The sequence below is a fragment of the Moschus berezovskii genome, chromosome 1 (assembly GCF_049115385.1).
Source record: "Moschus berezovskii isolate FMDL1 chromosome 1, NW_MosBer_1.0, whole genome shotgun sequence".
In the NCBI taxonomy this organism is placed as follows: domain Eukaryota; kingdom Metazoa; phylum Chordata; class Mammalia; order Artiodactyla; family Moschidae; genus Moschus; species Moschus berezovskii.
This window is the reverse complement of record NC_142460.1, coordinates 995,142-1,009,008: the sequence shown is the minus strand read 5'-3', so window position 1 is coordinate 1,009,008 and position 13,867 is coordinate 995,142. Positions and strand designations below refer to the sequence as shown.

Genomic DNA, 13,867 nt, shown 5'->3' with positions numbered 1-13,867 from the left:
CACCCGGCTGCTGCGGCTGACAGTCAGCCTTTACGTAACAATGAATGACGCTCTGCGTGAGCTGCTTTTGCAAATGTAAACTGCAGGTGGAGAGATTACTGAAGATCTCTAGATGATCACGTCAAATGCATGGCCTCTTTTTCTATGATTTGTAAGGCTATGAAAGTAAAAACAACAACAAAATACCCCCAAGGCAGAAGCTGTGAGGATAAAGGCAGCCTGAGTCACTGGGTTCTGCTAACTGTTCTGCTTACAGATGAATCAATATGACGTGCCGCCGGCCGCGGGGATGCCTGAGTCCCCTGGACAGCACCCGGGTACCCGGAGCCTGCAGGGCTGGGCATGGTGATGGGAGGGCGGTGGCCGCTTTGCTTTGTGGCTGTGTTCCATCTGGGCTAAATTGAGGAGGATCTCCCGGTGACAAACGGTTCTAACTCCCACCATCCACGGGCGGGCTCTGACTTTGTCTCCCTGAAGCTCCCCTACCCAGAACCCTCACAGGGCCAGGCAGCTCTCCCAGGCTGCACACGAGGGGCAGAGGGCCTGGGTGTGGGGGGCTACAGCCAGTGGACATGGGACAGACAGCGAGTCCCCCCAGGCTACAGGGGCCAGTGACTGGCCAAGCGTGCTCCACACACGGCTCGCTTCCACAGAAAGGCTTCATCCACCTGTAAAATTACTGTTAAGTGCTTGTGAGTACCTTTACAATCCCTTCCAGCAGAATAAACGAACCAGAGGCCCAGAAACCCTAATGCAGCTGGAGTGTGTGCAGACACGCAGGCCGCCCACGTCGTCACTACCCGGGCTGGTGATCCTGGTGCATCCAAGCCGAGAGCCTGCGCTGGGGGGTCACGTCCCCCCTTCCCACCTCCCTCCTCACTGCAGTCCTCACAGAGCACCGCCTCAGAAACAGTCGGAAGAGAAATGAAAGGCATTCCCAGTCTTGTCTTTCCTGGAAAGAATGGGGGAAGGAGTGTGGACTGGGGACCAATCTGGGGAACACAGTCTCCAGTGTCAATGAGCGGGACGCACCCGTGGGGCTGGCCCAGCCCTTCATTCCACAGAGCATGCCTGGACACAGCCCTGGGCCTGGAACGATGGGGAGATGCCCAAGGCCAGGGGTCTCGGGAAGGCTCCCCCAACAAGACACAGAGATCTGGCAACTCAAATCCGTGACACAGATAAATAAAAATAAAAACAACATGACCTTACACAGCACACACCACGTGCCACCCCATTTCAGCACAGGACATACACACTTGAATTGTATCACAGCCACCCTGTGAGGTGGACGCTGGCTTCCCCCCACCACACAGATGAAGACACTGAGGCACGTAACCTGCCTGCACACTCACGGGTACAAACGCACACAAACCGCACCCCTCCCTGAACTGATGCTCTTGACGCTGATGTCATGCTGCCGGTAAACGGGCTGAGTGTAATTGCATCGGAAAAGCATCTGTCTTCCCTGAACGGTTTACTTTCATCCCCGCCTGAAATACATCACACTTCCTGGACCACGTTGCAAACACCCGCCTGAGATGAACACAACCAGGTCTGGAAAACGGGAGGACTATGCGGACACAATGTTTTCCAGAAGACACGATAATGCAACAGACCTCCTCTTTGCGAACTGAGGAGAGAAGAGTGGGAATGATCAGGCTTACAGGAGAGCCGGCAGAGTCACTGATGAACAAGTGGGTCAGCAAGACGTGGTCCCTCCACACAGGGCAATCTGACTCAGCCTTAAAGAGGAAGGGCATTCTGACACCTGCCACAACTTGGAGTAGCCTTAAGGATGTGATGCACAGGGAAAGAAGCCAGCCATAAAAGGACAAATACTATATGATACCCCCTCTACAGGAGGTGCCCAGAGAAGTCAGAGTCACAGAGACAGAAGACAGAGTCATTGGTGCCAGGGTCTGTGGAAGGGGACAGAAAGGCAGTGTTGAGTGGGGACAGGGTTTCATTCGGGGAAATGAGAAAGTTCTGGAGATGGATGGTGGGGATGGTTGCACAACAGTGTGAATGAATTAATGCCTCTGAACTGTACACGTAAAATGGTGAAGATGGTAACATTGTATGTTATGCATATTTTACCACAATTTTTAAAAATTAAAAAAATGAATGGGAATCAATGGGAATCTGAACCCAAATGAACAGAACATTCTGGGTCTTCGTGTCTAGACTGAGTTAAAAAGCAGAGACATCACTCTTCTGACAAAGGTCTATACAGTCAAAGCTATGGTTTTTCCAGTAGTCATATATGGATGTGAGAGTTGGACCATAAAGAAGGCTGAGCGCTGAAGAATTGATGCTTTCAAACTCTGGTGGTGGAGAAGACTCTTGAGAGTCCCTTGGACTGCAAGGAGATCAAACCAGTCAATCCTAAAGGAAATCAACCCTGAACATTCATTGGAATGTTGGATGCTGAAGGTGAAGCTCCAATACTTTGGCCACCTGATGCTGAGAGCCGACTCACCAGAAAAGACCCTGATGCTGGGAAAGATTGAGGGCAGGAGAAGAGGGTGACAGAGGGTGAGATGGCTGGATGGCACCACCGACTCAGTGGACGAGTGTGAGCAAGCTCCGGGAGTCGGTGATGGACAGGGAGGCCTGGCGCGCTGCAGTCCATGGGGTCACACAGAGTCAGGCAGGACTCGGCACCTGAGCAACAACAGACAGAGTCAAGGTGCTGAAAGTTTCTGTTCAGGCAAAAGGTCCCACTGGGGGAACAGCTCTGGGAAGCGAGAAGGAGCTGTGGCACCTGGTGGAGGTGATGGAGCCGGTGCAGGGGACAAGCAGGCAGGAGTAGGGTCGAGGCACGCAGCCACACCATCGACTGCAGATATTACTTTTTTGAGACTGAAAATGCTTGGTGCCATCTCCAAGGCAGCTGAAGGCACTGTGCAGTGACCCACAGCACAGCTGTAAACTGGTGCCCAGGGAGACACGCGTGCACTTTTCAGACTCTTACAGCTGTATCTTCAGGTATGCATGGTCTTAGAATACATTTTTCTCAGGAAGATTCACAACCCTGGAAATGCAAATAGCCACAAAAGCATGAGGAAACAGTCCAGTGAGCCGAGCAAGAGGCTCCATGTCAACGCCTTTCAAGCTGGGCCACTGACGTGCCCCTTCCATTGGCTGTGAGCCATCCCCACCTGGAGCCCAGGCCTCTGCCCCACCCAGGCAAGGGCTGTGGGGGCTCTCTTCCATCTCATGGCCTGTCTGTCCCGAGTGGGGAGGGGTGGAGATGGAGCATGGAGAAATCCTTCAGTGGGGTGGGACTGGGTTACCTTGTCACAAGGACACCTGAGGTTCCTCTGAGTCCTCTGGGGACCCTCTTAGACTTTCTTGCCAAAGTCTGCCCCCCCAGGCCCCAGGAGTGCAGCCTGCCAATCACAGACAGTAAACCCAGGAGAGGGGTGCAGAGTCGCAGCCTGTAGTGACTCTAGGCTACCTGTCCACCTAGCTCCCGCTGCCCACAGCTGGGCTGGTGTCTGGGCCCCCATGGCTGGCACAGGGCTCAGCATCCTGGAGGCATCCCTTTCATCTCTCATCTGCATGTCGGTTCTGATGGGGCACTCTGCCTGTGCTCTTCTTTCCTGATGCCCAGGGCTGCATTCTGCATGTTTCTGAGGCCAAGCAGCCCCCTAGCCCACAATGGCTCTGGTGAGATCACTGGTGCCCTCGCTCAGGGCATGAGGTAGCCCTGCTGCCAACAGGCATCGCCTCTACCAGGCTGGAGGAGTTGCCTGGGCAGTGGGCCCCAGGGTCTCAGGGCCTTGGCACTGCCCCCTCTTTGTGATTATTTGTTGAAGTGGGCTCACAGACACAAAACTGAGGACACCGAGGCACCGCCAGGCTCCTTCCAGGGTCTACGAGGGGATAGGTCCTGGGCACAAGGAGGGGGGCCAGGGGACAAGATGCACTCACTGAGCCTCTGCCGGGAGCCAGCTCTGCCCTGGGCTCCACATGGGTGCTGTTCAGAGCCAACTGCATCACCCCATGGGGGGCGGGGCACCAGCACTGCACCCACCTCATCGAGGAGAAGGTGTCCTCCCTGGGGCCTTCCCCTGGCAGAGCCGGGCACTGAGATGCTGGGTCCAGCACCATGGCCTCTGTCCACCACAGAGGTGACTGCAGAGAGCAGCCCTGCCCCCTGCACTTGGCCTACAAGGTCTCCACAACATTATCCGTCAACCCCAATGGCATTAGCGGGGTTTGGGCCCCCAGCCAACCCCCTCCCAGGGCCTCCGGGTGTCAGAAAGTGTCTGGCTTAAGAGGCCTCCAACCATAGCCAGTGGGAAGGAGGAGGGAGATCTGCAGCCTCCTGGGTCCCCCGCGGCCTTGGGCTAGAACGTGTGAGACCCTGCACCCGAGAGGCTGTGTTGGGGAGCAGCCGGTATGGCCCCTCCAGAGTCAGGTGGCTGCACTCTAACGGCTTATCTATTTGGTGAAGAGACTGAAAGTGGAGACGCGTCAATGTTCATAGCTCAGCTGGATACACAGGGTCATCGTGGGCGAGGGGCAGGGTGTCTGCCCCATGATGACCAGAGCTGCCTCCATTTACATTGAAACTCCGAGAGGGTGTGGAATGACCCCCTTTCTCCAGCTTCCTTGGCTGCAATTCGCTTATGCTACCATTTCAATATCCTTTTAAAGCTCTTGCATTATGAACATTTAAAGGAAGATAAATGACTTTGCTGGGACTTCGGAGGGCGACCAAGGGGAGCCACCGTCCACCTGGTGGTGATGTGAGGAGCCAGACAGCAGCAAAGCCCAGAGAAGTGCGGAGGGTCTTTCGGACGCTCCCTGCACAGATGAGCCAAGACGCTGCCGACAGGCAGGGAAGGGAGAAGTGAGGGGCGAGCCAAGCACACGTCTGAGGGTGAAAGGGACTCTCCACTGGGCTTGGCCAGGTGGCTGGACAGACATCCCAGGAGGGGAGACATTTCATGAGCCAGGGAAGGACTCCAGGCCTCACCACGCTGACCACACTGGACAAGACTGTGGCAGGGGCACCCTTCAACAAACAGGGGACAGGACTGCCCTGAGATGAGCAGCCAGCCTGAAAGGCCAAAGCCTGTGTCTGTGCCAAAGGCAGGGGAGGCTGACGTCCTTGGAGGGAGCAGGGCTGGAGCAGGACAGCGGGACACAGGAGCCTGTGGCAGGGCAGGTAGAGCCAGGGCCCCCAGAGCAGGGAGGAGGGCCTGAGCCCCAGGGAAACTGCTGGGGAGGGGATGGCGGGCCTGGCCCTGAAGGTCCACGGGGGCTAACTGCTGGCTCCCAAGGAATCCATGGCAGGGCCCGGGGCCCCAAGTGGCAACAGAGCCAGGTTGAGAGGAAGGCAGCACATGGAGAGGAGCCTCAGCAGCAGAGGGCTTAGCTCCAGGGGGGAAAGAGGGGGGAGCAGTCCCAGCGTGGGGTGGGGGGACCCAACCACAACTAACCATCGGGAACGGGGAACAGCCTTCTGCTGACATTTCAACAACTTCCCAGGGCTCTCTCTGCTTTTCCTTCCGGGTTTTTCTCATTTGTTCCATTGTTTCAGAGCAGAAACAACTGAGCAGAACTCAAGCGGCTGATGCCTATTAAGACCTGGATTTCAGCTACAGAGCAAGGCGGGGACACAGCTCAGAGTGGCTGGGGGTGGTCCCGGCCAAGAGCGCCTGGTGAGGGGCTCTCCTGTGGCGGGGGTTGGGGGGGAACGTCACTAGACAGGCAATACACCAATAGGTCCCTTTCAGTGCCACTTACGATGGTCCCCAGAATGACTGGTCTTGCCCACACAAGGCTTCTCACTAAGTCCAAGCCCAGGGTCAGGGATCCCACAAAGGCCTCACTCTGCCTCCTTCAGAAGGTGGGCAAACCCACACCCAGACGTGCCACCAGCATGAGTCCCTCAAGCTCCCTGATGCCAGTGGCATCATCTGTCATGCCCCAGGCAACCCAGCCAAGCCCAATCCTCCTCCGGAGGCAGGTGGGAGAAAGGAGCAGGTTCTGAGGTGGGGGAAGCCTCAGAGAGAAACAGCAAGCCCTCTGGGTGGGTTTAAGATGCATCAGCTCTAGAGGGGAGCCCTGACAGGAGGGTTCCCGGATCACTGGGTTTGGAGACCTGGCTCCCACTCCCTCCTCCTTCACTTGGTGCCAAGAGGTGCCAGGTCCCATCTGTGCCCCCGACAAGTGGCGGACCAGGAGATGTGGCCAGGTGTGCGGAGATGCAGCCAGGTGTGCGGAGATGCAGCTTGCTGCGTGAGGTTGCCGCCCTGGCCTTTCGGCAGTCGCAGGCCGGGTCCTCCTGAGGCTGCCCGGCCTGGGAAAAGGGCCCCTTCCCCACCAGGCTGGTCTTCCCTAAGGAAGGAAGCCTCTTCATGGAAACCCTCATGTAGCCGGCACCAGCCCTTTCCACCAGCTGGGTCCTGCCGTGTCCTGTTCCTCACCGGGAACCCTGCAACAGCAGCAATTCAGTCCGTCCCTCCCGGGGGAAGCAGGGTTGGGGAGGGTATGCAAAGGGGCCACGGCTTGATGCGTCTCACCGAGCGCCATGAATGCCCCATTCACCCTGGACCCCAGCCCTCAGCATGGAGCAGCTGCTCAGTGAACACTTGGGATAACTAAGTGATTTGCCCTGTCCACTCTGATTCCTGCAACAAGCAGGACGACGAGCATCCCCACGCGGCAGTGGAGAAATCGTGAATGAGGGAGGTTAGGGAACTGATCCAGATCTGAGGGGCTGGACGTGGAGGCCCTGAGGAGGGACTGGATCCCTGCACGCCTCTCAGTCCCCTTGGAGGCCGCTTCCGGGTATATCCAGGAAGGAACCAGACCCGGGAAGATTAGCCCCGTCTGCGCTCCCCCCGCAAGCCACCTATGTACAACCTCTGCAGGAAAAGCCAGCAGATGGAACACGGATCCTTCAAGGGAACCCAAGATCCCTGTGGTGGCCCCGCACTGGGTACCTGGGCGGGTGATGCAACGTGTGTGCTTGAGTCTCCATACCAAGGAAGCAGTGAGCCAGTCACTGGGGCGCCACCAGTTTCTCTAAGAACCTGGAACACCTACAGCGTTATCCCTATGGTACATCCTCAGAGGGGACACTGGCAGGCCATCCCTTCAGACAATTTTAGATCTGCCCCCCAGGCAGTGCTGGAGCAGATACTGTCCGACAAGCCGTTGCTCTGAATGTTACCTTCTTCCTCCCCTTTGGGGCCCTCTCTGGGGGGAACGGGAAGGACCAGGAGCCGGAGAACTGGAGGGCCGGAGTATAGAAACAACGTGGGAGCCGCTGAGGGATGGACAGAACAACACAAGCGCCAGAAGCAGCTCCTGCCTCCCGCCCTGCGTCCCCAGGCTCTCCCCTCAAGAGTGACTTCCCCAGAAAGGAGAAGGGATGGATAAAAGGAAGACAGAACACTACGGCATGCCGGGAACTTTCGGAATTAATTCAGCGCCTGGGACTTTAAGAAACCGCAGCCACTGAAAACATTTCTGTAGGAGCTCTCAGCCCAGGATTTAAAGTCCCAACTGAGCTGCTGGGTGCCAGTGTGAGGTAGGCTGGGGGTTAGGACTTCTAGCACACGCTCGGAACCCCAGATGATCCAGCTCTCCCCCAGGGCTAAAGGTGCAGCCAGGAGCCCTCCCCCGCAGCCCCCCAGCACCAGCAGCAAAAGCAGAGGACACAGAGCAAGGTCAAGAAGCAGTGACAGTGATGGCCGAGGTCTGAGGACCACGGTCTGCCTCCTCTCGTTTGTATCAAAGGGCATGGACCAACCACAGAGAACATCACACCTGCTGTGTTCCAGAGGGTTCCAGGCACTCAGTCTACACGGCCTCCTTCACTGTTCACAGCAGTCTACAAAGACGATGCTCGTGTTCCACCTCACTGGCCTGGAGGCCAGCTCAGAAGAGCTCAGGGTTAAGGTGCCCAGGATGACAGAAAGCAGTGGAGCTGGCACTCCACATCAGATCTGGCCACTCCCGAACACAGGTGCTCACTGTCTCCCAGGACCGCATGCCCGGCTGCTTTTGTGGAGATCACCAGAGCCTCGAGTATCTCAGCAGCAAAATGTCCCCAAGGACGGCCGAGTCAAGCCCACCACTCAGCGCTCCCCTCCCTCAGGAGCCTGTCTTCCACTTGGCACCCACATCCCATTAGACTTCTCCAGGAAACGTTCAGGACATTCTTGGGAGGGAACTATCACTTCTGATGCTGACAGCATCTCATCTCAACTCTTTCAAAAGATAAAAGGGGTCGAGCTTTGATAATTCTCCTCTGTTGGAATAGAAAAAGTGTGTGTGCTTGTGTGTCTGTGTGAGTCTTTGCCTGTGAGTGTACATGAGTATGTTTGTGTGTATGTGTGCATCTTTGCCTATGTGTGTGCATGCATGTGTGTGTGTTTGTGTGTGCGCTTGTGTGTATGTCTGCCTGTGTATATATGTGTATCTATATGTGGTACGTGCATGTGTGCGCTTGTGTGTATGTGTGCATGTTTACCTGTGTGTTTGCGCTTGTGTGTCTACATGCGGTGTGTGCATGTGTGTGCACCTGTGTGCATGTGGGTGCACACATTTTATGTGCACACGTGTGTGTCTGGGTGTGCATGTCTGTGCACATGTGTCCATGCTGGAGCATGGGAGTATTCAGTGGAGGGCCCTTTCTCCCTCTGGGGAGGCTGTTAAATTCCTGTGCAGTCACAGATGCCCAGTCCTGGAAGCCGGGGACCTGGGGGAGTCCCGCGCCTGGTGACCACTTGCCCTCACTTCAGAGCCCCTGCTCCCCGTTATCCGGTTTCAATGAAGCGGGCTACGGGGGTAGGGGGAGCCCACACTTCTCCTTTCTTGGGATCAAGCAGGGGATGAGGCGAGAGTGAGGCTGCTGGCAGAGGGTGTCTGAGAACCCCAGACACCCAAGCCCTGGCGCCTACTCTGTGTCCGGCTGGGGCATCTCCGCCTGCTTCTCCGCTCTGGGTGCGCCTTGAGAAGAGCAGAGTGAGCCGCGGTGGATGTACGGCTTCCCTGAAGTGTCCAGCTGGGGTCAGGGAGCATTTCCCTCACTGTGGCCTTCCTCTCCCCCACCCCCCAGGACCTCAGAGGGAGCTCAGAGAAGCGTCCTCCAAGCCAGCTCTCTTTTTGTCCCTCTCTGCCGATCAGAAGCAGGAGATGCTCTGAATGCAGAGCTCGTCCGGAGGGTCATCGGGTCTCTCCGCAGTTCCCAGGAGGTGAAACAGCCCCGGGTCACCCCCTCCAGGCTCAGGGCTGCCCACCTGCTGGGATGGGAAACCGAAGGGATGGGGGATGACAGCCCCTGCCGTGCCAGCCTCCACCGACACCCGCCCCAACCTGCTCCCCGCTAGGCAGGAAGCGGTGCCGGGCCCCCGCAGGGGCTTCGAGCTCCAGGCACCCCCCGTCCCCCCTGTCCAGGGTGTCCGTCCCGTGGGTCTGCCCACCGGCTCCTGGGGCGACTGGTCCAGGGTCCTTCCACCGGAAATGAAAGGCTTAATGGACCAGCCTCGGAACGTCGGAACTCAGCCTAATCAGATTTGTTACAAAGAAAGCTCTGCTCAAAGAAAGGAAAAAAATACACCGCTTGCGGTCGCCCCTTTCCAGAGGGCCGCGCGTGGGGGCACCTGCCCCGCGGAGCCCCACCGCCCCGGGGCCAAGTTGTCGGAGGCCGCAGCCGCCTCCGCGGATGCGCGGGCGCCGGACCGCGGACCCCTCCCCCGCCGGCGGCCCCTGGCCGGCCCCCACCCGCCTCCGCGACCCCTCGCGGTCACCGGGGAGGAGCTGCGGGCGGGCGGGCGCCGCGAGGGGCGCGCGGGGAGGGCGTCCGCAGCCCGGCGCGGGGGGCTGGGGAGGGGGCTACCTTCTGAATGCGTCCATCGATGTCCAGGTAGATGGCCTTGGGCCGGTAGCTGGAGGAGCCGGTACCCATCTTGCCGAGCGCGGCACTTGGACTTTTTACTGTACTTTCTCGACGCCAGCCGCCGCGGGGAGGGCGGGCCGTGGGAGGAGGGGGCGGGCGGCGGGCGGTCGCGGGGGCCGGCCAACCAGCGCGCCGCCGGGCGGGGCCGCGCGCTCGGCTCCGCCTCCTCCGCCTCCGCTCCCTTTCCTTCCCGCCCCCTCTCCCCTCTCTCCGTTCCCCTCCCCTCCCACTTTAAGGCACGCCCCCCCCATCGTCCCTGTGACTCCAGCCGCCTTGGGAATCAGGGCCAAGTGGGCAGCCGGTCTCCGACTGCCCTCTGGACAGGCGCTCATAGTGAGTGACTCCCTCTGACTGCAAAGCTAGTCGCTTGCCCACGTGACCAGATCCCCATAGCGACCCCCTCTGGCGGCAGGGCTGGTCACCTCTCAGGTGACCAGATCCCCATAGCGACCCCCTCTGGCGGCAGGGCTGGTCACCTCTCAGGTGACCAGATTCCCATAGCGACCCCCTCTGGCGGCAGGGCTGGTCACCTCCCTACAAAGACAGTGCTCCGTTACGACTCTTTTGCTGCAGGTGGATACTCCATCATCAATCAGCAGGCACCTGGGGCCCTAAGCTATTTGTGACCCAAGCACCGCTTAAGCCTGGGGGGAATCCCCTGGGTCCATCTCTCCTTGCTGTGAGAGCCATCCTTATTTAATTTCAGTAGGAGATGGGAAAAGTTCCTTCTCCTTCAGGTACCTCCTTCCCCTAAATTTGTGTACACCCTCGAGAGTGATCGCCTCTTGCAGCTGCACCCAGAGCTGAAATGGCAATTTTATTTCTGTCGTCCTGTAGCCACCCGCTATTTGCTGGCTTCAGCACTGTTCTGGTCACCACCCCCCGTGTTAATTGCTACAGGGAGTGTGGGGGTGGGGGGGAGGGAGGGATTATAGGCAGCTCTTGACCTGCAGATCCCAGTGGGGACTGCCTCTGCAGCTCCCCAGTTCTCTTGGGGGTGGGAACAAGTTTGGGGGAGGGCGGTGATGCTGAAGGGCTTTCAATGCCTGTTGCTTTTGGAAGCCAGTGTAAAAACCAGACAGAGAATGCAATTATTGTTTCATTTTAAGAGAATTCCAAGCCGCTGCTTTCCATCTGTTGAATGTCTGGGGTTTGCTTACTGAGAGAGTGTCTGGGGCACATGGTCTCCCTCCTTGCTGCCTGTCTGCCTGGGCTACGCTGACCATGGCCACAACCAGTGGTCTTTGCTTTTCCTTTCCTGGCCATTTGGCCTTCACTTAGTGGATGGTCACTGGCTTTCCAGACTCCTCCTGGCAGTCTGGGGAGTTGGCCAGGCTGGAGCCCTGTGCAACGTGGGGTCATCATCTTCAGATTTGGGTGGTCCAGCATATGTCACTTCATGTCCCCTGCCTGCTCTGGGATGAGGTGGGAGGGCCGACTGGCTCTCAAGGAATGATGATGGTTTTGCTCTTGTCTCCAGTGCAGTGATGGGACCATGTCAGAGCCTGGTTTGCTTTATATGTGGCTGAGGAGGAACTAGGGTTGGAGGATCAACCCTGCTGGGTGGTCCCAGCTGGCCACCTGACTCACAATTGTGAAATGTATCAGATCCCCTGGAGGAGGGTACGGTAACCCTCTCCAGTATTCTCGCCTGGAGAATCCCATGGACAGAGGAGCCTGGTGGGCTACAGTCCATGGAGTCGCACAGTCAGACACAGCTGAGTGACTTAGCATGCACACATGCATCCCCAAAGATTGGAGCGAGTGCTGTTATCACAGCTCAGTTTTGTTGTTAAACGTTGTGATGTTCTCTGGGTTTATCTGGAGACTGATCTGCGGAGCTGTTGTGCTGCCTGATGTGGAAGCCTTACTGCCCGGCAGATGGCTCATTAGCCCGGTACTTATCTATCCTCCATGTCTTACTGTCATCTGACCTTGCTCACCCAGACCATATTCTTCTAGCGCCCAAAGGCAGGATGCAGCTATGCAGGGTCATAAGCACTGATCAGAGGTGGAGGTCCTGTGACACCGCTGGTGGTGGGGGGTCCTTATACTGCCTGGCTGATTCTACATTCAGAATAATAATTGCCCCATCAGTGTCAGACTGACTAGGCTGCTGTCCAGTTATTCCATCCGTAAGCCAGCAGACCGTCTTTCCTCTGTCCCCCTGGGAGCCGAGGTTCCTTCATCTATCAGTGCTGCCCTTGCTGTGTGTGGGCACTGATTGAGGCCCTGGGCATTCAGTGGAGAATAAACAGAAATCCCAGGCCTGGAGCAGCTGGCGTCTTAGTGGGAAACAGAGGAGACGGTGTAAATAAATGCAACATGTAGCATGTTGGATAAGAAGCAGTACAAAGGAGAACGTCACGTGGAGAAGGGGTGTGCTGTGGAGTGTGCAGAGCTGACACTGGGAGGGTGGCTGGGCAGGAGCACACAGGCTTAGAGAGGGAGCAGGGCATCCATTTCCACCAGAGGAAAGAGCCTTCCAGCAAAGGGAGCAGCCCCAGGCAGAGGCCCGTCCCGCAGGAGTGAAGGGTGGGGGTGGTGGAGTGGGGCCTGCAGGGGGTGTGGGGTCAGAGAGCTAAGAGGTGGCAGGCCTCTGGCTGGGCCATACCAGGGGCTTGGTTCCACTCTCTTGGATAGAGCCATGCGGGAGGCTGAGCAGAGGAGGGAGGTGGTCCTCTTGGGTTTAGCCGCTGCTGGGTGGGGATGCCCTGATGGGAAGGACCAAGGGAAGACCATAATCTTTGGAAGAATGGCAGTGGTTTGGGCCACGGGGATGAGAAGTGGTTGGATATTTTTAAATTTTTATTTCTTTCTTTCTGGTTGTACTGGGTCTCCATTGCTGTGCATGGGCTTCCTCTGGTTCTCCTCCAGTTGCAGCTAGCAGGGGCCACTCCTTTTGCCGTGTGTGGGCTTCTCATTGCGGTGGCTTCTCTTGTTGTGAAGCACAGGCTCAGGGGGTGTGGGCTCGGTTGTTGTGGTACATGGGCTTAGTTGCTCCACAGCATGTACAGTCTTTCCGGAGCAGGAATTGAACCCACGTCCCCTGCACTGGCAGCTGGATTTCTATCCACTGAGCCACCAGGGAAGTCCCAAGAAGTGGTTGGATTCTGCATTCAGTTTGGAGATCTTTTCACTCTTTCATTAAGGTTCAGTGCTTACGGTGACATTATATCTCTGTTTTGTCCCCTTTTCCTTCCGTAAAAATGGAATTCTACCTAAATTCATACTCTTTCACCCTGCGCGGCCCCTGGGGTAAGGGTCCAGGAGCTAGCCCTCCCCTCTGGATGCATCACATCTGCCCCGTATTCTTGACCTCTACTCCTGATCCTGGCTTGGCCACCAAAATTGTAGTCAATGAAAGTTCCTAGAATCAAGGTAAAGCCCAAGGAAGCCACCTGCCTCTGCCAGGTGGTTCAGGGGCTGGGATGAGGAGCCAGAGGCCTGGGGGGGGTGGTGGTCTCGTGGGAACTTGGCCACTGAGTTCAGAGTCCTGGAGGAGCCACAGGGAGGGACATTTCCAACTTTCTGTGGTGTCAGATCATTCCTGAATCTCCAGGGATGGGGCAGAAGTCAAGGAGCTCATGGAGGTGAAAAGCCAGCCCCACGGGGGGTCCAGCCTCCATCTCCGGCCCCCAAGTGTGCTGAAACACCTTGTAGTGGCATCCAGCTTGCACAGGACCCATCCTTGTATGCAGAAAGTGTTAGTCACTCAGTGGTATCCAACTCTTTGTGACTCCATGGACTATGCCCTGCCAGGCTCCTCTGTCCGTAGGATTTCCTAGGCAAGAATACTGAAACGGGTTGCCATTGTATGCAGAGCTCACCCCTAATTGTCATAAGAACCTCATCAAAAAAAAAAAAAAGAGCTTCAAGTTAAGGTATCAGAGATGCACTACAGATTAGAAGGGCCAAGACTGTGCCCTGAGGAGCTGG

The 13,867-nt window shown here is 57.2% G+C and overlaps 1 protein-coding gene across 4 annotated transcripts in view; it reads right to left on the bottom strand.

Moving 5' to 3' along the window:
• PDE9A (phosphodiesterase 9A) overlaps window positions 1-9,990 on the bottom strand; it is a 108,068-nt gene extending 98,078 nt beyond the window's left edge. For all 4 annotated transcript variants that reach the window (XM_055414577.2, XM_055414590.2, XM_055414581.2 and 1 more), the window contains exon 1: window positions 9,869-9,990. In XM_055414577.2, the coding sequence (XP_055270552.1) occupies window positions 9,869-9,937 (69 nt within the window). In that variant the 5' untranslated portion in view covers window positions 9,938-9,990. The remainder of the gene's footprint in view (window positions 1-9,868) is intronic.
• Window positions 9,991-13,867: the final 3,877 nt, after the last annotated feature.